Here is a 23175-nt window from a genome sequence, read left to right on the forward strand (position 1 = left end):
AGGAAGTCAGTGATCCACCGGCAGATGGGATCAGGCACATTAATCTGGGAAAGCTTGCCTTGGAGATGGTCTGGAAGGATGGTGTTGAAGGCAGAGCTGAAGTCCACAAACAGGATCCTGGCGTAGGTTCCTGGGGAGTCCAGATGCTGCAGGATGAAGTGTAGGGCCATGTTGATGGCGTCATCTACAGACCGTTTGGCTCTGTATGCAAACTGCAGGGGGTCCAGGAGGGGAGCCGTGAGGGTCTTGAGGTAGGAGAGAACCAGGCGCTCAAATGTCAACCTGACACAGAGGGACGAGAGACCAAATACAGAAATGGGATTAGACAGGAGTACTCTCAAAAAACAGAAAAACCAGGAAATTCACACACAACAAGCTGGATGTAGCTATGTAAATACACACACACACACACACACACACACACACACACACACACACACACACACACACACACACACACACACACACACACACACACAGATTAAGCACACTTTAATAATCCCTGAGGAAAGACAATAAAAACAGTAACAGGCTGAACTAATTAAATAATACTTTATATTACAAAGTTTACAAAGTATAACAAAGAGCTCTAATATATATACAAATATTTCAAATTAAATATCAAGAATATTACAGAGCTGAAATATATAAGTGTGGCAGGGCATGGTCTGTGGTGCAGCTGTGGGGGAGGCGGACACACCTGAGCAGCATCAGCAATCACACTCTGCTTAAAGCAGAATGAACTGGGTCCTGGGGGCGTCGTTGTTGTTGGTGTGTTTGGCTGGCAACTGAAAAGCTGCAGTTGCGTGTAAGTTATGACAACCGGAAATAAAAGAAAGTGTTGAAAAGTCAACGTGTGCAATATGTGGCCCTGTCTGCTACGTCTGTTACAATAAGATTGACATGTTACTTTACCCTGTAAAACTTGTGGGCATGTGCAAAAACTATTGCAGTATACTGATTGGTTAAACTGCTATTTTATCACCTGAATATCAAACACCACCTTTAACGCAACAGCTTAAATCAAGTAGAAGAACTCGTGGGAGTCTTCTGTTCTGTATTCCTCGTATTTCTGACTTCTAGTTATATTTTTGGACTTTTACAGCATTCTCTTATTTGTTGGTGGTCTGCATTTCCCTCTTCAGTTCTTATTGTTCACTTGCTGTTGCATTTCTGATAATTGAGTACGCCTCTGTCTTGTTTCCTCCCAGCTGTGGTCAATCCTCATTACTCCTCAGTGCGTGAGGGTGTCTGCTTACCCTCACTGTGTGTTTTCGGGTTCCTGTTTCTGGGTCTTCACCTTCTAACCATCCACACAAGACTGCAGACTCTGCAGCTTCAGCACAGCAAGAAGTTTTACACCTGAAACAAACATACGGCGGCTCACAGAAGCACTTTGTGTGCAGGAGGTCAGGAGGTCCATTTTGGTTGGTTGACTTTATCTGTTTCCTGTCACGGTGGAACAGGCGTGAGCTCAGTGACCAGATAAAAGTGCAGATATGGAGGCTTTGTTCCCATGAGGAACACCACATCTGTCATCAGAGCTTTGATAAAAGGATTAATCAGCCTCTTTATCCTCATCCTTCTCATTTCTCTTTTCCTCTTCCTCCTTTGTTTTTATCTTTACTTCCTTTTTTAATAGCTTCCTCTCCTTCCTTTGGTTTCATGTCTCTCCCAGTCTGTTGCTTAGAGTGAGACGTGGAGCTTCCCTCAAGTGTGTGAAGAGGCAGAAGTTTGATTGAACATCACAGGGAGGAGTTTGTGTTTAATAGGGCAGGGTTAGAGTTAGGCCAGAATCATCATTATTATTGATTTTAAATAATATTTAAAGGAATACCCCACGACAGGCCCAGCCCCCTGTGTGCAGTGTTGGGTTACTGGCAGATGCAGCAGAGGATCCGGGTTTGTGCCTCTGGGAGACAAGTGGCTGAACGGTGTGAAGAAAAGGCCTCAGATGGTCGTGATGGTGTCAGCATGGCTCCTCTGGTCTTCAGCTGAGCCTTCGGGATGCAGAATGGGGCAATAAAACTGTGATCGAAGGGTGGGATCAAAGCAGAACAGATGGAGGACAAAAGCAGAAAGGCGAGACGTGAGGGCTGGATGAGAGAAGAGGTACAGAGATGATGATGATGGATGATGATGAGAGACAGGCTCAAAGAAAGACAGAGTGGAAAGAGACATTACGGGAAGGTAATGGGAACCGTTTCATTGCTGAAGTCAGTGCTAATTGGTGGCTTTTATTCGCGGTTAGCATGTTTTTGTAAATGCAGGATGGTGGAAATGTCCTCTTGTCTCGCTCTCTGAAACTGGAAAACAGAGCCAGGAGGTCGGGGGGACAGAAGCCAGTTTATTCACAGTGACTCTTTGTGTTTTTGGCTCTATTCATGGATTTGCTCATTTATTCCAGGCAACAGAAAATAAAATCAGAGATGCTCGGACTTGTCGATTCCTTTAACTTTCACCTGCTCTACCTCTGCTCTACCTATCGAACCATTTCACAGCTCGCTTCCTTTTCTTCTTCTTCTCTTTGTCAGGTTTGGGGTGAAACTGTGTGTTTGTGGCAATTTTTAATAAGTGTGTGTGAGTCGGATTCCTGTAATCATACTTACGCTCTCTCTCTGTCATCTCCCTGCAGATACTACGCTATCTGCTGCCAGCCTCTGGTCTACCGGAACAAAATGACGCCCATGCGAGTGGCTTTAATGATCGGCGGCTGCTGGGTCATTCCCACTTTCATCTCCTTCCTGCCCATCATGCAGGGCTGGAACAGTATCGGCATCGACCACCTGGTGAGTGCTGCGGGCTGGCGTCCGCGTGGGAGGGGGGATCTTTTTCACAAGTTCGTGGAAGTGAAAGCTGCCCGAGGAGACACAAAGACGAGCCAAAGATGGAAAAAAGCTGAACAAAATATGTTTAGCATAAACATTTAAAAAAATGGGATTCTGGGAAGTTTTGTTTACACGAAGAAGAAATGCTTCATGCGTCACTGTGGCAACAACAACAACAACAGCATATCAGACACAGAGACAGACAGACGAGGCTGCCGACACCACAGACACAGGGTCGAGTTGTGTTTGAGTTCAGTTTAAGATCCGCTGTGACACAAGCGCCATGCAAAGAACGGAAACAAAATGACGCGCTCACAGATTCAGTCTGGACAAACGGGTTTCACTCACTCTTTGAGGCTTTCAGGAAAAAACTCGTCCCTTTAAATGTTTATTTCTTCTTGCCCTCTGAAAGTTTTCCATCTGAAAAAGAAAATTCATAAAATCACTGAGTTCCTAAACACTGAGACGAGCGCCCGGGACACTCTGGAAACACTAATTTTCCCTGGAACATCCCAGAATATTTACACGTGTGTTTCCCTCCCACCAGCCTACATATTCCTGTGTATTATACTGTGGATGATTAACATCCAGATGTAAGACAGATGAAAACAGTGTGAGCAGAGAGGTCAGTGTGGAGCTCAGCTGCCTGACGATGACCACACCTTACCTGTCTCAGGTGTAAGAACTCTCTGATCTTCTCTCCGCATGTCGGGAATAACTGACTGAGTATTAATGAGGTCACAGCTTTGGTGTCATGTGCAGAAACGTGGGCATCTCTGACTTCAGAGGTACACCTGTGAAGCTGCAGGTGAGGCTCACTGATGTGAAGGCCACATTCAGCAGCTCGATGACCTCTGACCCCTCAGTGTATATCCATGAAGTCATTAGAATAGTTCCTGAGACCAGCATCACTGCCTTCTGATGCACATGCAGTCATTCTGACTATAAGCTGCCTTAAATATGGAGAATGCTCTGAGTTCAGGGGTAAAAAGTTAACCTTACTGCCAAACCTCTGCTTTGTAAGCATGTCAGATACAGTAGGGCAAAAAAGTATTTAGTCAGCCACCGATTGTGCAAGTTCCCCCACTTAAAATGATGACAGAGGTCAGTAATTTGCACCAGAGGTACACTTCAACTGTGAGAGACAGAATGTGAAAAAAAAATCCATGAATTCACATGGTAGGATTTGTAAAGAATTTATTCATAAATTAGGGTGGAAAATAAGTATTTGGTCACCTCAAACAAGGAAAATCTCTGGCTCTCACAGACCTGTAATGTCTTCTGTAAGAAGCTTTTCTGTCCCCCACTCGTTACCTGTATGAATGGCACCTGTTTGAACTCATCATCTGTATAAAAGACACCTGTCCACAGCCCCAAACAGTCAGACTCCAAACTCCGCCATGGCCAAGACCAAAGAGCTTTTGAAGGACACCAGGAAAAGTATTGTAGACCTGCACCAGACTGGGAAGAGTGAATCTACAATAGGCAAGCAGCTTGGTGTGAAAAAATCAACTGTGGGAGCAATCATCAGAAAATGGAAGACATACAAGACCACTGATAATCTCCCGCGATCTGGGGCTCCACGCAAGATCTCATCCCGTGGGGTCAAAATGATCATGAGAACGGTGAGCAAAGATCCCAGAACCACACGGGGAGACCTGGTGAATGACCTGCAGAGAGCTGGGACCAAAGTAACAAAGGTCACCATCAGTAACACACTACAACGGCAGGGAATCAAATCCCGCAGTGCCAGACGTGTTCCGCTGCTGAAGCCAGTGCATGTCCAGGCCCGTCTGAAGTTTGCCAGAGAGCACATGGATGATACAGCAGAGGATTGGGAGAATGTCATGTGGTCAGATGAAACCAAAGTAGAACTTTTTGGTATAAACTCAACTCGTCGTGTTTGGAGGAAGAAGAATACTGAGTTGCATCCCAAGAACACCATACCTACTGTGAAGCATGGGGGTGGAAACATCATGCTATGGGGCTGTTTTCCTGCCAAGGGGACAGGATGACTGATCCGTGTTAAGGACAGAATGAATGGGGCCATGTATCGTGAGATTTTGAGCCAAAACCTCCTTCCATCAGTGAGAACTTTGAAGATGAAACGAGGCTGGGTCTTCCAACATGACAATGATCCAAAACACACCGCCTTGGCAACAAAGGAGTGGCTCCGTAAGAAGCATTTGAAAGTCCTGGAGTGGCCTAGCCAGTCTCCAGACCTCAACCCCATAGAAAATCTGTGGTGGGAGTTGAAAGTCCGTGTTGCTCGGCGAGAGCCCCAAAACATCACTGCTCTCGAGAAGATCTGCATGGAGGAATGGGCCAAAATACCAGCTACTGTGTGTGCAAACCTGGTAAAGACCTATAGTAAACGTTTGACCTCTGTTATTGCCCACAAAGGTTATGTTACAAAGTATTGAGTTGTATTTTTGTTATTGACCAAATACTTATTTTCCACCCTGATTTACGAATAAATCCTTTACAAATCCTACCATGTGGATTCATGGATTTTTTTTTCACATTCTGTCTCTCACAGTTGAAGTGTACCTCTGGTGCAAATTACTGACCTCTGTCATCATTTTAGGTGGGGGAACTTGCACAATCGGTGGCTGACTAAATACTTTTTTGCCCCACTGTATACTCTGTGTTCTCTGCTGTTTAAATGTGGAAATCTCTGCTTTAACCCATCCACCTTCCACTCGGTGAAAACAGTCCACTGAGACTGAGGTGTTTCGCTCCATATAAGCCACAGTGATCACAAGGAACAGAGACGATTTGCTCCTGCGCCCCCCTGCAGATGTGGATCGGGCTGCCCTGATGTTGGGACGAGAATGGGGCAGATAACATTCTCACTTAGCTGTGACTCAGTAAAAGTGATTCCACTCTGCCCGACACACAGCCTGAAGAGCAGCACTGGCCCACAGAGCACCTTCATCCTCTCCACCATCTCCCCCTGATCATATTTATTAGGGGTGGGTTTTAATAATCGATTCATCGATTAAAATCGATTCTGGCTTGGATAACGTGATATCGATTCATTAAAATCCTGAATCGATTTTTTTATATAAATGTATTTTGCCCAAAATTCCAGAATCTCAGGTGAAATGTCACAAAATTTTGACAACCACCAAACATTTAAAACAGTAAATGAGAGCAGGTACACGGCTTCTGCACAAAGACATAAACACAAAGCGCGGACCGCAGATCAGAATCAGTGAGATGTCGCCTTTCTCACCTGCACGGACACAGTCGGGGCTGAAAGCCGACAGCTCGCTGATTCTGATGTTTCAGATTTAAACTTTTTAAAATTATACAAAATGCAAAACGCTTAGCCGTGTCTCTAATAAAACCTCTGTAACTTCAGAGGTAATGTTCATAAATTGATTAATGGTTTTCTTTCGTTTTTGATCTACTGCAGAATATTTTTATAAAATCCCAGGCCAGGAAAATCATCTTCATGTTTTTCTGTGTTTTATCTTCAGTAATTTGACACAAAGGCATCTGCTGTGACGCTCACACCTTTGGTAAAGTCTGGAAAGTGTCAGCTTCCTTTTTATAGATGCAACAATATGTAAATGTACTGATCTGAATTCTAATATTTCTGACTGTCTGAGGCAAGATTTCCCAGATTCAAATCGAATTGAATCGAATCGAATTGAATCAAATCGTGGATCGAATCGATTCAGGAACTTGTGAATCGGAATCGAATCAATTCTAGTAATCAGTGACGATACCCAGCCCTAATATTTACTGTCAGTCTGTATAAATCCACTGATTCAGGCGAGAGCAGGTTACTACCTCTGTGATGAGTGGATCAGTCAGTGTAAGGTGATGCAGTGTAGCCATGACGTGACCACACAGTCAGTGAGATGTGTGGGTGTGTGTGTCCCTGTCTGTGTGTGAGAGTGTGTGTGTCTGTGTGTGTGAGTGTGTATGTGTGTGTCCATCCTGCCTTACACACTCATTTATATTCCTCCAGCTGTCTCGGTTGCTGCTCGCTGTTTTCAGAGGTGATGGGCTCTGGTGTCATAAACAGTCTGATAAATAAAGTCTTTAACAACATGAGCATTGCAGAAATCATTCTCACATGTGTGTGTGACCGAAAACAAACGCAGAGGGAAGGTTAGAGAGCGAGTGCACGAGGAGACTGTGAAAGAGAGAGCGATTGTCCCCTGCCACCTTTAACCTCGCTCACCCCGTCCATCTTCATCGAAACGCCAGCAAAACTTTCTCTGAGCTGCCTGTCAACACAAGGACCGGGGTCACACAGACACACATAAAGTCATAGACACACACACTCACACAGCAGCTCTCGTGGGGCTCATTAAGCTGCTGAGTGTTGCAAGTGATTTTGGCACAGATCACGTGGAAACGAGTGTTTTGTGCAGACCTGTCAGGCAGCTGGGGCTCGTGTCGCTGCTGTTTCTGATGTGCTGATGACTTTATGAAGACAGCTCTGTGGTTTATCCTGATCATTTCCATCAGTGAGGTTTGAGTCTTTCAGGTGTTCCCTCATTGTGTCACCTGAGCTTTTTCTGAAACACTCTGCCATACTAACATTTACTGTTATCATAATGTTCTTTTAATGTTCTGATCATTTCAGCTTTGTGTAACTTCATAAATTAGACCGACGTGTCCTCATAGGAGTTTGGAAGTTTCTTTGCATGCTTACATTAATTACATTTTAAGGACACATGCAAATAAGAATGTCCCCGGAGTTTTGCTGACTGTAAATGGAGCTGTTATAAGTGGTACAGCGAGGAGTCGTGTAGTATTTGAAGAAAGATTTGATCCATGATTAATGTCACATCATTGCACTGTGGAAGGAACTCACCTGACAGCCAATGATTAGTTTTCTATTTTTTTGCCTTCCTGAGCATCAGAACCAGAGCATAGCAAGACTCTACCAACAAAATGTAAGCAGCATATTTTATAGGAATAAATATCAGATATACCGTGTTTCTACACTGTAAATGGACCTTTTGATCACATCATGGGTCACTGAGCAGGTTCAGTGCTTTTCCTAAAAATGCCCAAATCCCGTATCACGCCAAACAGACAAACTAGACTCTTGAAAACTAAAAGCACTAGAATAAAATAAAAATGATCAAATTAGAATGAACGACTGCAGAGAGCGCTTTGGTCCCCGTTAGTTCAGTCATTACGGGCTTTGATGGATGTGTTTCTGGAGACAGACATCCTGCACAGATTTTCCTGCCTCTGACACGTGCCCTGCATACAATCATTAAAAACGATGAATGTAGTAAAAGCTGAACTCAAATAAGAAAATTCACCCAGGAAACTGAATTTAAAACCAAAGGTCAAATGAAACTAGAAAAATTTGCATTTCCTGCGAAAATGCAGTGTGGATGCTTAAAGCTGAAGCTGTATGCAAAAACTAGCTGAAAAAGCTGAAAAGTTGCAGAAATTGTAAAAACTTTGCAGAAGCAAAAGAACTTTGCTAAAATGGAATAACTTAGCAGAACTGCAATATCTTAGAGGAAACATAATACTTGGCAGAAATACAATAGCATAGCAGAACTTAGCAGAAATATTGTAACTTACCAGAAACATAACTTCTCAAAAATACAAGAATTTAGGAGAAATAGTATAAGATAACAGAAAGAATATATTTAGCCAAAAATACTTAAACATTACAGAAACACTATGATTTAGAAAAATAGTACAACATAGCAGAAATACTGTGATTTACCAGAGACACTGTGATGAACTATGAATATTGTAATTTTAAATTAATACTATGTTTTAGCACAAATACTATAATTTGACAGAAATACTATCATTTGGCAGAAATACTATGATACAGCACAAATACTCTGATTTAGCACAAATATTATAACATAGCAGAAATACAATTATATAGCAGAAATGCTATATTTAGAAAGAAAAATATAATATAGTAGAAATAGTATGATTTAGCAGAAATACTGTATTTAGCACAAGTACCAAAAAGTAGCAGAAATACTATGATTTAGCAGAAATACTATGATTGAGCAGAAGTACTGAGATGTAGTAAAAGTACTTTGATTTAACAGAAATACAATTATGGAGGAGTAATACTTTAAAATGGGAGAAATATTGATACACACACACACACATACACAGAGCCTAAAGGGAAGAGTATTTGTGCCATGGAGTGTTAACAAGAATGTGAGGTCCATATTAGAAAAGCTGGTAAAATCATAAAAGTTTGCAGAATTGTAATAAATGATGAATATGAATTACTGGTCTGTGACAGTGTATTAATTTGTAGGGAAAAAAAATGTTGACCAAGGTGGAATCGAACCGGCGACCTTTGGTTTGCAGACCCGTGTCATTACCAACTGCGCCACTGGGAAAGAGAGCAGCTGTTTGGAAAAACAGGGTGATGAGCAGTCAGAATTAGATCGCGGTGAGAGAGCTTAGAATGAGGTCATCCCATTGAAAGCCTTTCTCTCTCTCTCTCTCTCTCTCTGTCACACACACACACACACACACACACACACACACACACACACACACACACACACACACACACACACACACACACACAGGGAGAGAGAAGTAAGTTTCTAGGTCAGCCTGGGAGCAGCTGAATTTGAATCCACCAATCAGAGAGCCTGTGCACTTTTTCCCGCCAAAACAGGTGCTTCTGTTTACACACGCAGCACAGAGAGACACAGGATTATTGCAGTCTATTTCTCATAGTGACGACTCCCCTCAAACAAATGACCATAATTTCCTAACCGTAGGGGCTGGAGCGGTCATTCTTACACCGTTTTGTTCAGAAGAGATGGGGGAATCTTCAAGTGTTGACAATTTATCATTAAATAATGAATTATTAGAGATATATGACATGGATGACTTGTTGTCTTAGAAGCCACGAATTCCCCAATATGCAAATTTGAATACCTGGAGCCCACATACATGATTGGCTGGCTGGGAAGCTGTGTAGGCCCTGATTTGTGGATTTGAATTCCTCAGCCCTCAGATATGATTGGCTGGCTTAGAAGCCATGAAGGCCCCAATATGCAAATTTGAATGCCTCAGGACACATATATGATTGGCTGGGAAACCGTGCAGGCCCTGATTTGAAAATTTGAATGTCTCAGTCATCACAGAGGATTGGCTGCCTGTGGACCTTGCAGAAATATATAGAAATAGTATGATTAAGCATAAATACTACATTTAGTAGAAATACTATGTTTTAGCACAAATCCTATAAAAAGCAGAAATACTATAATTTAGCAGAAATACTATATTAAGCACAAATCCTATAAAAAGCAGAAATACTATATTAGGCACAAATCCTATAAAAAGCAGAAATACTATATTAGGCACAAATAGTATAAAAAGCAGAAATACTATAATTTAGCAGAAATACTATGTTAGGCACAAATCCTATAAAAAGAATAAATACTATAATTTAGCAGAAATACTGTATTTAGCACAAGTACCGAAAAGTACCAGAAATACTATGATTTAGCAGAATAGTAATAACTTACAAAATTACAAATATGGAGGCATATTGAAACAGAAATGCACAGAGGGACACACAAACACAGGCTCTAATCCAGTCAACCAGTCTAACTATATTCAATTTAAATCCTACAATGACATGCTGCCAAATAAGGGCAGGGTCCTCTCTCTCCCACTAACACACACACACACACACACACACACACACACACACACACACACACACACACACACACACACACACACACACACACACAGAGGGAGAGAGCTGCCGAATTTAAATCCACCAATCAGAGTGGCTGTTTATGTTTTCCCGCCAAAACATGTGCATCGTTTTACACACGCAGCACAGAGAGGCACAGGATTATTGCAGCCTATTTCTCATAGTGACGACTCCCCTCAAACAAATGACCATAATTTCCTAACCGTAGGGGCTAGAGCGGCCATTCTTACACCGTTTTGTTCAGAAGAGATGGGGGAATCTTCCAGTGTTAACAATTTATCATTAAAATGTGAATTTTTAGAGATATACGACATGGATGACTTGTTGACTTAGAAACCACGAATTCCCCAATATGCAAATTTGAATGCCTCAGGACACATATATGATTGGCTGGGAAACCGTGCAGGCCCTGATTTGAAAATTTGAATGTTTAAGTCCTCACAGAGGATTGGCTGCCTGGGGACCTGGCAGAAATATATAGAAATACTATGATTAAGCATAAATACTACATTTAGTAGAAATACTATGTTTTAGCACAAATACTATAAAAAGCAGAAATACTATAATTTAGCAGAAATACTATATTAAGCACAAATCCTATAAAAAGCAGAAATAGTATGATTAAGCATAAACACTACATTTAGTAGAAATACTATGTTTGAGCAAAAATCCTATAAAAAGCAGAAATACTATATTAGGCACAAATCCCATAAAAAGCTGAAATAGTATGATTAAGCATAAATACTACATTTAGTAGAAATACTATGTTTTAGCACAAATAGTATAAAAAGCAGAAATACTGTAATTTAGCAGAAATACTATATTAGGCACAAATCTTATAAAATAGCAGAAATAGTATGATTTAGCACAATAGTAATAAGTTAAACAGAAAAATTGGAAAAGCAAAATGGACAGCTGAAAAAATGCTGAACATGCTGAGGGTCCCTCAAATATACTTGTTAAATGAAAAAATCAGCAAAAAAAATGCACAGGGAGAGAGAAGTAAGTTTCTAGGTCAGCCTGGGAGCTGCTGAATTTAAATCCACCAATCAGAGAGCCTGTGTACTTTTTCCCGCCAAAACATGTGCATCTTTTTACACACGCAGCACAGAGAGGCACAGGATTATTGCAGTCTATTTCTCATAATGACGACTCCCCTCAAACAAATGACCATAATTTCCTAACCGTAGGGGCTAGAGCGGTCATTCTTACACCGTTTTGTTCAGAAGAGATGGGGGAATCTTCAAGTGTTGACAATTTATCATTAAAATGTGAATTTTTAGAGATATATGACATGGATGACTTGTTGACTTAGAAGCCACGAATTCCCCAATATGCAAATTTGAATGGCTGAGACCACATATATGATTGGCTGGCTGGGAAGCCGTGCAGGCCCTGATTTGTGGATTTGAGTTCCTCAGCCCTCAGATATGATTGGCTGGCTTAGAAGCCATGAAGGCCCCAATATGCAAATTTGAATGCCTCAGGACACATATATGATTGGCTGGGAAACCGTGCAGGCCCTGATTTGAAAATTTGAATGTCTCAGTCATCACAGAGGATTGGCTGCCTGGGGACCTGGCAGAAATATATAGAAATAGTATGATTAAGCATAAATACTACATTTAGTAGAAATACTATGTTTTAGCACAAATCCTATAAAAAGCAGAAATACTATAATTTAGCAGAAATACTATATTAAGCACAAATCCTATAAAAAGCAGAAATACTATATTAGGCACAAATCCTATAAAAAGCAGAAATAGTATGATTAAGCATAAATACTACATTTAGTAGAAATACTATGTTTTAGCACAAATAGTATAAAAAGCAGAAACATTATAATTTAGCACAAATAGTATAAAAAGCAGAAATATTATAATTTAGCACAAATAGTATAAAAAGCAGAAATACTACATTTAGTAGAAATACTATGTTTTAGCACAAATAGTATAATAAAGCAGAAATACTATAATTTAGCAGAAATACTGTATTTACCACAAGTACCGAAAAGTACCAGAAATACTATGATTTAGCAGAATAGCAATAACTTACAAAATTACAAATATGGAGGCATATTGAAACAGAAATGCAGAGAGGGACACACAAACACAGGCTCTAATCCAGTCAATCAGTCTAACTATATTCAATTTAAATCCTACAATGACATGCTGTGCTGCCAAATAAGGGTAGGGTTCTCTCTCTCCCACTAAACACACACACACACACACACACACACACACACACACACACACACACACACACACACACACAGACAGACACAGAGGGAGAGAGCTGCCGAATTTAAATCCACCAATCAGAGTGGCTGTTGCTGTTTACGTTTTCCCGCCAAAAAAGGTGCATCTTTTTACACACGCAGCACAGAGAGGCACAGGATTATTGCAGTCTATTTCTCATAGTGACGACTCCCCTCAAACAAATGACAATAATTTCCAAACCGTAGGGGCTAGAGCGGTCATTCTTACACCGTTTTGTTCAGAAGAGAAGGGGGAATCTTCCAGTGTTTACAATTTATCATTAAAATATGAATTATTAAAGATATTTGACTTGTAATGCACCATAACTGAGTAGAGCGAAGCAAAAACTGCCTTGACTTGCCCTCAAACAACGCTTTCTAACTCTAAATCTATTTGGAGTATCGATATCATTCTTTCACCGTAAGAGACAGCAGGCTTTGGTGAACAGTCATGGAAATTTTCAGGTCTCTGTGGAAATCCAAAAAAAAGTTATGACGAGAGAAAAAAGTGGTTCATTTCCAGGGTTTGAAATCTGAAGAAATCTGAGCGAAGGACAAATTTCCTACCCTCAAACAAGTCCAACTCATTTCAGAACGGTAATATGTGAGAAAGAAATTCTTGAATTGTGAGCGTCAGGGGTGTCTGAAGATATTCGGGGACAAGCCTCATGTCTTAACTTTGCTTCGTTAAGGAGATATGACGATTCGAATATGCCTCTCATTACAGAAATCCAGCCGTGATTTTGAACAAACTCTCCATTGACTTTATATGGAGAGTTTTCCGACATTGTGTTGGTCTGAGGAGATTTGCCAAAATTCTATAAATCCCACAACAATGATAGTGACATTTTCTGAAAGCCAGCAAAACTACCTACGTTTTGATGTATAATTTGTGGAAGTTGAGTGAAAATTGAGCAAGTAGCAAGAAGTTGTTCGGACATGAAGTGAAAATTGCAAAAGCTTCAGTGTCACACTGGAAGCCAAGAGCATAGCAACCATAACAACGCATGTATTTTGTGAAAAATCACAATTTTGCAACTCAAAACTTTAAGAGGCATAAAAGTAAAACAGTAAAAGATTTGAAAAAGCTGAATCATACCTGAATAGCCCAATAATTTGTGAACATTTTAAAATTTGAATGGTTGTTCTAGGTGAAAGTATGAGGAAGTAGTTAAGTTTCAAAAACAAGCAAATTTTAGCAGAATTGCTGAAGTTTCCCATTCATTTCAATGGGACAAATTAAAGGAAAAAAGTGGAATATTTTAAAAAGTATAATAGTTAAAAATAGCAAAAGTCATAGCCGGAAAGAGCAAAAATAGCTGAATAGTTTAAAATTTGAACGGTGAAAATCGGCTGAAAATTGTGGAAGTAGTTAATTCCCCAAAAGTGTACGGAAGCAACTAGAACTAGAAAAATTTGCATTTCCTGCGAAAATGCAGTGTGGATGCCTTAACGGCTGAAGATATCTGCTGAAAAAATTGAAAAAAAAAAAAAAAAAAAAAAAAAGATGCCCTGAGCAGGATTCGAACCTGGCCCTCCTGGTCAAAGGGCAGCTATTTAGCTCACTGAGCCAAACACTTTCTCACAAAGAAAAGGTGGAGAGATTGACAATTGTGCTAGCAGAATTTGGGCAAAAAAAAGGGGGTGAAAATTCTGCTGAAAAGAGTTCAATCAGCAGAATTTCTGCTGAAAAGAGGTGACTGAGCAGAATTCTGCTGAAAAGAGGTTTTTGCTGAAAAAGAGCTGAAAAAGTTTGGATTTGTGCTGAAAAGGGGTTAAAAAAACTGAAAATTTTGCTGAAAAGGGGTGAAAAAAATGAAATTTGTGTTGAAAAGAGTTTAAAAAAAGTTTAACTGTTAAGTGAAAGAAATGTTGCCATAAGCTGGATTTGAACCCAGGCCTCCCAGTCTGAGAACGGATGCTTATCTCACTGAGGTAAAACACAGCTCAGCCCATCATGCAAAATCAGTGACCACATTGATAATGTGTTCCATTCATTTCAATGGTCAAAAGTCATAACACACATCAGCAGAAATAGCAGAATTTTTTAAAGTTTAAACATAGCATTTCTGCTAAAACTTAGTATTTATGCTAAATAATATTTTTTTCCTGCCAAATCATAGCATTTGTGCTGGAACACAGAAAGTTCCACCAAATCATACAATTTGTACTAAAACATTATTTATGATTTAGCAGAAACATTGGGACTTGGTAGAAATACTATGATTTACATAAAATACTTTGACTTAGCAGAAGTACTACAATCTAGGAAAAAAGTACTAAAGCATAGCAGAAATTCTATCATTGAGCAGAATTACTAGGATTTAGAAGAAATACTAAGATTTGGCACAAACACTGATGTGGCTCAAGAACCTTTATTATGCAGTTATACTATGATTTGGAAGAAATACTATACTTTGGCACAAATACTATGATTTGGAAGAAATACTATGTTTTAGCACAAATACTATGATTTGGCTCAAATACTATAACTATCCTCGGTCAGAAGGAGAGGCTGACATCCAGGGATTAGATTACCACGAGGTGGAGTTTATTGCGGTCAGATGGATGGTACAGGGAGGTATGGCATACAGTAGGAGGATGTGGAGAGGTGATATGGTGTGGTTTCTATGATTAAGAACAGGGTATGCATTACAACATGCATACAGATTAAAGATTAAGAAAACTGGTAACAAATTCCTCCACTACAAATCAGTCTGATGCCACTTTTTACAGGGTTCCCGTTTACTAAGGCACTACCCAAAAGGCGCCACAAGAGGGCACTCCAACACAAGAGATGACCTATTTACACTGATGCACTTAGTAAACAGCCCCTACTTAGCCACTACATAATATAGTGATATTACAGTATACAAATTCACACAAATACTATGATTTGGCAGAAATACTATGACTGAGTAGTAATACTATAACATAACAGATTTCCTAAAAAAAACTATTAAATTGCAGTAATTCTATGACTTGGCAGAGATACTACGTTTTAGCACAAATACTATAACAACGCAGAAATACTATGACTTAGTAGTAATACTATAACATAACAGTTCAATGTTCTTGCACAAATACCACAATATGGCAGAAATACCATGTTTTAGCACAAATACTGTGATTTGGTATAAATACTATGATTTGGCACACATACTATATTCCGCAGATACACTATAACATAACAGATATTCTACAACTTAGTAGTAATACTATAACATAACAGAATTATTATTTGGGCACAAATACCACGATTTGGCAAAAATACTATGATTGGGTACAAATACTATGATTTGGCAATAATACTGCATTTTAACACAACTACTGAGATTTAATTGAAATACTATGATTTAGAAGAAATACTATTACTCCATACAAATACGATACTTTGGGACAAATACTATGTTTTGGTTCCAATACTATGATGTGCAACAAATACTATGATTTGGCACAAGTACTATGATTTAGTACAAATACTATGATTTGGCAGAAATACTATGACTTAGTAGTAATACTATAACATAACAGATTTCCTAAAAAAAACTATGAAATTGCATTAATTCTATGACTTGGCAGAGATACTACGTTTTAGCACAAATACTATAACAACGCAGAAATACTATGACTTAGTAGTAATACTATAACATAACAGTTCAATGTTCTTGCACAAATACCACAATATGGCAGAAATACTATGTTTTAGCAAAAATACTGTGATTTGGTGTAAATACTACGATTTGGCACACATACTATATTCCGCAGATACACTATAACATAACAGATATTCTACGACTTAGTAGTAATACTATAACATAACAGAATTATTAATTGGGCACAAATACCACGATTTGGCAAAAATACCATGATTGGGTACAAATACTATGATTTGGCAATAATACTGCATTTTAACACAACTACTGAGATTTGATTGAAATACTATGATTTAGAAGAAATACTATTACTCAATACAAATACGATGCTTTGGGACAAATACTATGTTTTGGTTCCAATACTATGATGTTCAACAAATACTATGATTTGGCACAAGTACTATGATTTAGTATAAATACTATGATTTGGCAGAAATACTATGCCTTAGTAGTAATACTATAACATAAGAGATATACTATGGTTTTGCAGACATACTATGTTTTTGCACAAATACCATGATTTGGCACAAATGCTATGATTTAGCAGAAATACTATGATTGGGTACAAATACTATGATTTGGCAATAATACTGCGTTTTAACAACAACTACTGAGATTTGATTGAAATACTATGATTTAGAAGAAATACTATGACTCCATACAAATACGATGCTTTGGCACAAATACTATGATTTGGCAGAAATACTATGACTTAGTAGTAATACTATAACATAACAGATTTCCTAAAAAAAACTATGAAATTGCAGTAATTCTATGACTTGGCAGAGATACTACGTTTTAGTACAAATACTATAACAATGCAGAAATACTATGACTTAGTAGTAATACTATAACATAACAGTTCAATGTTCTTGCACAAATACCACAATATGGCAGAAATACTATGTTTTACCACAAATACTGTGATTTGGTATAAATACTGCGATTTGGCACACACACTATGATTTGGCAGAAATACTATGCCTTAGTAGTAATACTATAACATAACAGATATACTATGGTTTTGCAGACATACTATGTTTTTGCACAAATACCATGATTTGGCACAAATGCTATGATTTAGCAGAAATACTATGATTGGGTATAAATACTATGATTTGGCACAAGTACTATGATTTAGTACAAATACTATGATTGGGCAGGAATACTCTGGTTTAGCAGAAATACTGTAATTTGGCATAAATACTATAATTTGGGATAAATACTATGATTTGGCGCATATAATATATTCAGCACATATATTATAAAATAACAGAAATGTTTGGCCCCAAAACCATGATTTTGCACAAATACCATGATTTTGCAAAAATACTATGAATTGGCAGAAATACTATGATTTAGCAGAAGTACTAAGATGTAGTAGAAGTACTTTGCTTTAGCAGAAATACTATGATTGAGGAGTAATACCTAAACATAGGAGAAATATTGATACACAGACACACATACACAGACAGTAAAGGGAACAGGAGCTGTTGAGAGTCTGGGCTTGGTATATGTAGGTCAGTTAAATTAGCTGCACCTGCTGTAGTCAGCCCTTACACACGCAGGCACAGAGAGGTGTGAGTTTTCTTCAGTGTATTTCTGACATTCAGGATTCCCCTCGAACAAATGGCCATAATTTCCTAACCGTAGAGGCTAGAACGGTCATTCAGGCATCGTTTTATTCAGAAGAGATGGGGGAATCTTCAGGTCTTCATAATTCAGAGATAAAACATAAATTATTAAAGATATATGACTTGTAATACACTGTAACTGAGTAGAGGCGAAGCAAAAACTGCCTTGACTTGCGCTCAAACAACCTTTGGTAACTCTAAATCTATATGGAGCATCAAAATCATTCTTTCACCGTAAGAAACAGCAGGCTTTGGTGAACAGTCATGGAAATTTTCAGGGCTCTGTGGAAATCCATCAAAAAGATATGACGAGAGAAAAAAGTGGTTCATTTCCAGAGATTGAAATCTGATGAAATCTGAGCGAGGGACAAATTTCCTACCCTCAAACAAGTCCAACTCATTTCAGAATGGTAATAGGTGAGAAAGAAATTCTTGAATTATGAGCGTCAGGAGTGTCTGAACATATACGGGGACAAGCCTCATGTCTTAACTTCGCTTCGTTAAGGAGATATGACAATTTGAAAATGCCTCTCATTAGAGAAATCCAGCGGTGATTTTGAACAAACTCTCCATTGAGTTTATATGGAGAGTTTTCTGACTTTGTGTTACTCTGAGGAGATTTGCAAAATATCTATGAGTCCCACAACAATGATAGTGACATTTTCTGAAAGCCAGCAAAAATACCTACGTTTTGATGTATAATTTGTGGGGCTTGAGTGGAAATTGAGCGAGTAGCAAGAAGTTGTTTGGACATGAAGAGAAAATTCAAACAGTTTCACTGTCCCCTCTGAGTTAATTGCATAGCAACCATAGCAAGGCATGTATTTTCTGAAAAATCACAATTTTGCAACTGAAAACTCAAAGAGGGATAAGATTAAAACGGTAGAAGATCTGAAAAAGCTGAATCATACAGGAATAGCCAAATCATTTGAGAACATTTTAAAGTTTGAATGGAGTTTCTAGGTGAAAGTATGAGGCAGTAGTTAAGTTTCAAAGACAAGAAAGTTTTAGCAGAATTGTGGAAGTTTCCCATTCATTTCAATGGGACAAATTAAAGGAAAAAAGTGTAATATTTTAAAAAGTATAATAGTAATAAACACCAAAAGTCATAGCCGGCATTAGCAGAAAGAGCAGAACAGTTTAGAGTTTGAACGGTGAAAATAGCACAAAAATTGTGGAAGTAGATCCACGGCAAAAAGTGTACGGAAACACCCGGAATAATAATAAAGAAGAAAGAGAAACAGGATCTCAATAGTGTGGATGCCTATTAAGGCATCCACACAACTAGAAAAATTTGCATTTCCTGCGAAAATGCAGTGTGGATGCTTAAAGCTGAAGCTGTATGCAAAAAGTAGCTGAAAAAGCTGAAAAGTTGCAGAAATTGTAAAAACTTTGCAGAAGCAAAGGAACATTGCTAAAATGGAATAATTTAGCAGAACTGCAATATCTTAGAGGAAACATAATACTTGGCAGAAATACAATAGCATAGCAGAACTTAGCAGAAATATTGTAACTTACCAGAAACATAACTTCTCAAAAATACAAGAATTTAGGAGAAATAGTATAAGATAACAGAAAGAATATATTTAGCCAAAAATACTTAAACATTACAGAAACACTATGATTTAGAAAAATAATACAACATAGCAGAAATACTGTGATTTACAGGAGACACTGTGATGAACTATGAATATTGTAATTTTAAATTAATACTATGTTTTAGCACAAATACTATAATTTGACAGAAATACTATCATTTGGCAGAAATACTATGTTTCAGCACAAATACTCTGGTTTAGCACAAATATTATAACATAGCAGAAATATAATTATATAGCAGAAATGCTATATTTAGAAAGAAAAATATAATATAGTAGAAATAGTATGATTTAGCAGAAATACTGTATTTAGCACAAGTACCAAAAAGTAGCAGAAATACTATGATTTAGCAGAAATACTATGATTGAGCAGAAGTACTAAGATGTAGTAAAAGTACTTTGATTTAACAGAATTACAATTATGGAGGAGTAATACTTTAAAATGGGAGAAATAGCCTAAAGGGAAGAGTATTTGTGCCATGGAGTGTTAACAAGAATGTGAGGTCCATATTAGAAAAGCTGGTAAAATCATAAAAGTTTGCAGAATTGTAATAAATGATGAATATGAATTACTGGTCTGTGACAGTGTATTAATTTGTAGTGAAAAAAACATGTTGACCAAGGTGGAATCGAACCCACGATCTTTGGCTTGCAGACCCGTGTCATTGCCAACTGCGCCACTGGGAAAGAGAGCAGCCACTTTGAAAAACAGGCTGATGAGGAGTCAGAATTAGATCGCGGTGAGAGGCGAAAAATGCAGTTTTTTGGAGTTACAAAACGTTGTGTAATTCAAAAACTAGGTGGACTAGAAGCATAATTCTTGTACTGGGTGAATCAGCGGACTTTGGTGTACTTTGACTGCGATTTTCATTGCTCTATGTACATCCGTCGCTGAGATATGACGAGAGAGGAAACGGAAAACCTCAGATATGATTGGCTGGCTGGGAGGCCGTGCAGGCCCTGATCTGTATATTTGAATGTCTGAGTCCTCACAGAGGATTGGCTGCCTGGCAGAAATATATAGAAATAGTATGATTAAGCATAAATACTATATTAAGCACAAATCCTATAAAAAGCAGAAATACTATATTAAGCACAAATCCTATAAAAAGCAGAAATACTATATTAAGCACAAATCCTATTAAAAGCAGAAATAGTATGATTTAGCACAATAGTAATAAGTTAAACAGAAAGATCGGAAAAGCAAAATGGACAGCTGAAAAAATGCTGAACATGCTGAGGGTCCCTCAAATATACTTGTTAAATGAAAAAAATCAGCAAAAAATATATATAACAGCCACACAATCAGAAATATGTACACATAAGGAAACACACATGCACAGAGAGACACACACACAAGATCCAATTCAGTCAACCAGTCTAAATATATTGAATTTGAAGCTTAGAATGAGGTCATCCCATTGAAAGCCTTTCTCTCTCTCTCTCTCTCTCTCTGTCACACACACACACACACACACACACACACACACACACACACACACACACACACACACACACACACACACAGGGAGAGAGAAGTAAGTTTCTAGGTCAGCCTGGGAGCTGCTGAATTTGAATCCACCAATCAGAGAGCCTGTGCACTTTTTCCCGCCAAAACAGGTGCATCTATTTACACACGCAGCACAGAGAGACACAGGATTATCCGGTTGTTCAGTCTGACGTCACTAGCCGTGTCTGGGTCTAAACTCCGCTGCAGGTCCATATATCAAACGATCACTATGGCATTACTGAGAGTTGAAAAACTGTCTAAAGTCTTTCATCTTTAATAAAATGATCAGCGTTCTGCTCTACCAGGTGTAACAATTGAGTTTAACATCCAGGCATCCATGAAAACAGAATTTATGACATTTAACGGAGTTAGAAGTTAGAAGCTAGCGAGCTAACTCCCTGCTATCTAAATACAATATAGCATGTCCTGACTGCGGGGTTTTGGAAACAAATTAAAACGTACAGCTCTGTTATCACTTCCAACATAAATGAAGACAGAAAGCTAAACAGCAGTGACGTTTGTAGGGTTACTGAAGTTTGGCTAGCTGGTATATAATGATGTGCTACGTGACCGCTAGCGACACAGCTATGTTAGCATAATATAAACAAGCTAACTTTTTTTCCACTTGATAAAAGTTACCGTGAGTGTTCTCGGTGGTCAGGAACAAATGTAATTGCATGGCAGGATGCTGTAAACGGACCAAACTTCAGCCAGGAGAACAACTGAGATAATCCATCCACAATACGAGGTTAGTCATTCATATACTGCTGCATGGGCTGGGCTGTAGTTACATCCTAAGGTTTTAAAAACAGAGCTTAAATAAATGATTAGCGGTAATAAAAGCCGAGGGAGGTCAACAGTGATCGCTGACTGTTTTAGGAGCTTTTTGAGATCAAATAGAAGAAAATACATAACATTAAACATGTTAACAACACAAATGCCATATTAAACGCAGACTACTTTAGACCCGGAAGTAGGATTCGTCGCGTCATCACTGAACAACCGGATTGCAGTCTATTTCTCATAATGACGACTCCCCTCAAACAAATGACCATAATTTCCTAACCGTAGGGGCTAGAGCGGTCATTCTTACACCGTTTTGTTCAGAAGAGATGGGGGAATCTTCAAGTGTTGACAATTTATCATTAAAATATGAATTTTTAGAGATATACGACATAGATGACTTGTTGACTTAGAAGCCACGAATTCCCCAATATGCAAATTTGAATGGCTGAGACCACATATATGATTGGCTGGCTGGGAAGCCGTGCAGGCCCTGATTTGTGGATTTGAATTCCTCAGCCCTCAGATATGATTGGCTGGCTTAGAAGCCATGAAGGCCCCAATATGCAAATTTGAATGCCTCAGGACACATATATGATTGGCTGGGAAGCCGTGCAGGCCCTGATTTGAAAATTTGAATGTCTCAGTCCTCACAGAGGATTGGCTGCCTGGGGACCTGGCAGAAATATATAGAAATACTATGATTAAGCATAAATACTACATTTAGTAGAAATACTATGTTTTAGCACAAATACTATAAAAAGCAGAAATACTATAATTTAGCAGAAATACTATATTAAGCACAAATCCTATAAAAAGCAGAAATAGTATGATTAAGCATAAACACTACATTTAGTAGAAATACTATGTTTGAGCAAAAATCCTATAAAAAGCAGAAATACTATATTAGGCACAAATCCTATAAAAAGCAGAAATAGTATGATTAAGCATAAATACTACATTTAGTAGAAATACTATGTTTTAGCACAAATAGTATAAAAAGCATAAATACTGTAATTTAGCAGAAATACTATATTAGGCACAAATTCTATGAAAAGCAGAAATAGTATGATTAAGCATAAATACTACATTTAGTAGAAATACTATGTTTTAGCACAAATCCTATAAAAAGCAGAAATACTGTACTATGATTTAGTAGAAAAACTATAAATAATCAGAAATACTATATTTGGCATAAATACTA

At 38.5% G+C, this 23175-nt stretch overlaps 1 protein-coding gene across 1 annotated transcript in view; it reads left to right on the top strand.

The window, feature by feature from the left end:
* Positions 1-23175, top strand: part of htr4 (5-hydroxytryptamine receptor 4) — a 194704-nt gene that overhangs the window by 121013 nt on the left and 50516 nt on the right. Inside the window, exon 5 of the mRNA XM_080900575.1 lies at positions 2636-2789. Within this exon, the coding sequence (XP_080756701.1) occupies positions 2636-2789 (154 nt within the window). The remainder of the gene's footprint in view (positions 1-2635; positions 2790-23175) is intronic.

The sequence above is a fragment of the Rhamphochromis sp. 'chilingali' genome (assembly GCF_963969265.1).
Source record: "Rhamphochromis sp. 'chilingali' genome assembly, chromosome: 13".
NCBI lineage: Eukaryota > Metazoa > Chordata > Actinopteri > Cichliformes > Cichlidae > Rhamphochromis > Rhamphochromis sp. 'chilingali'.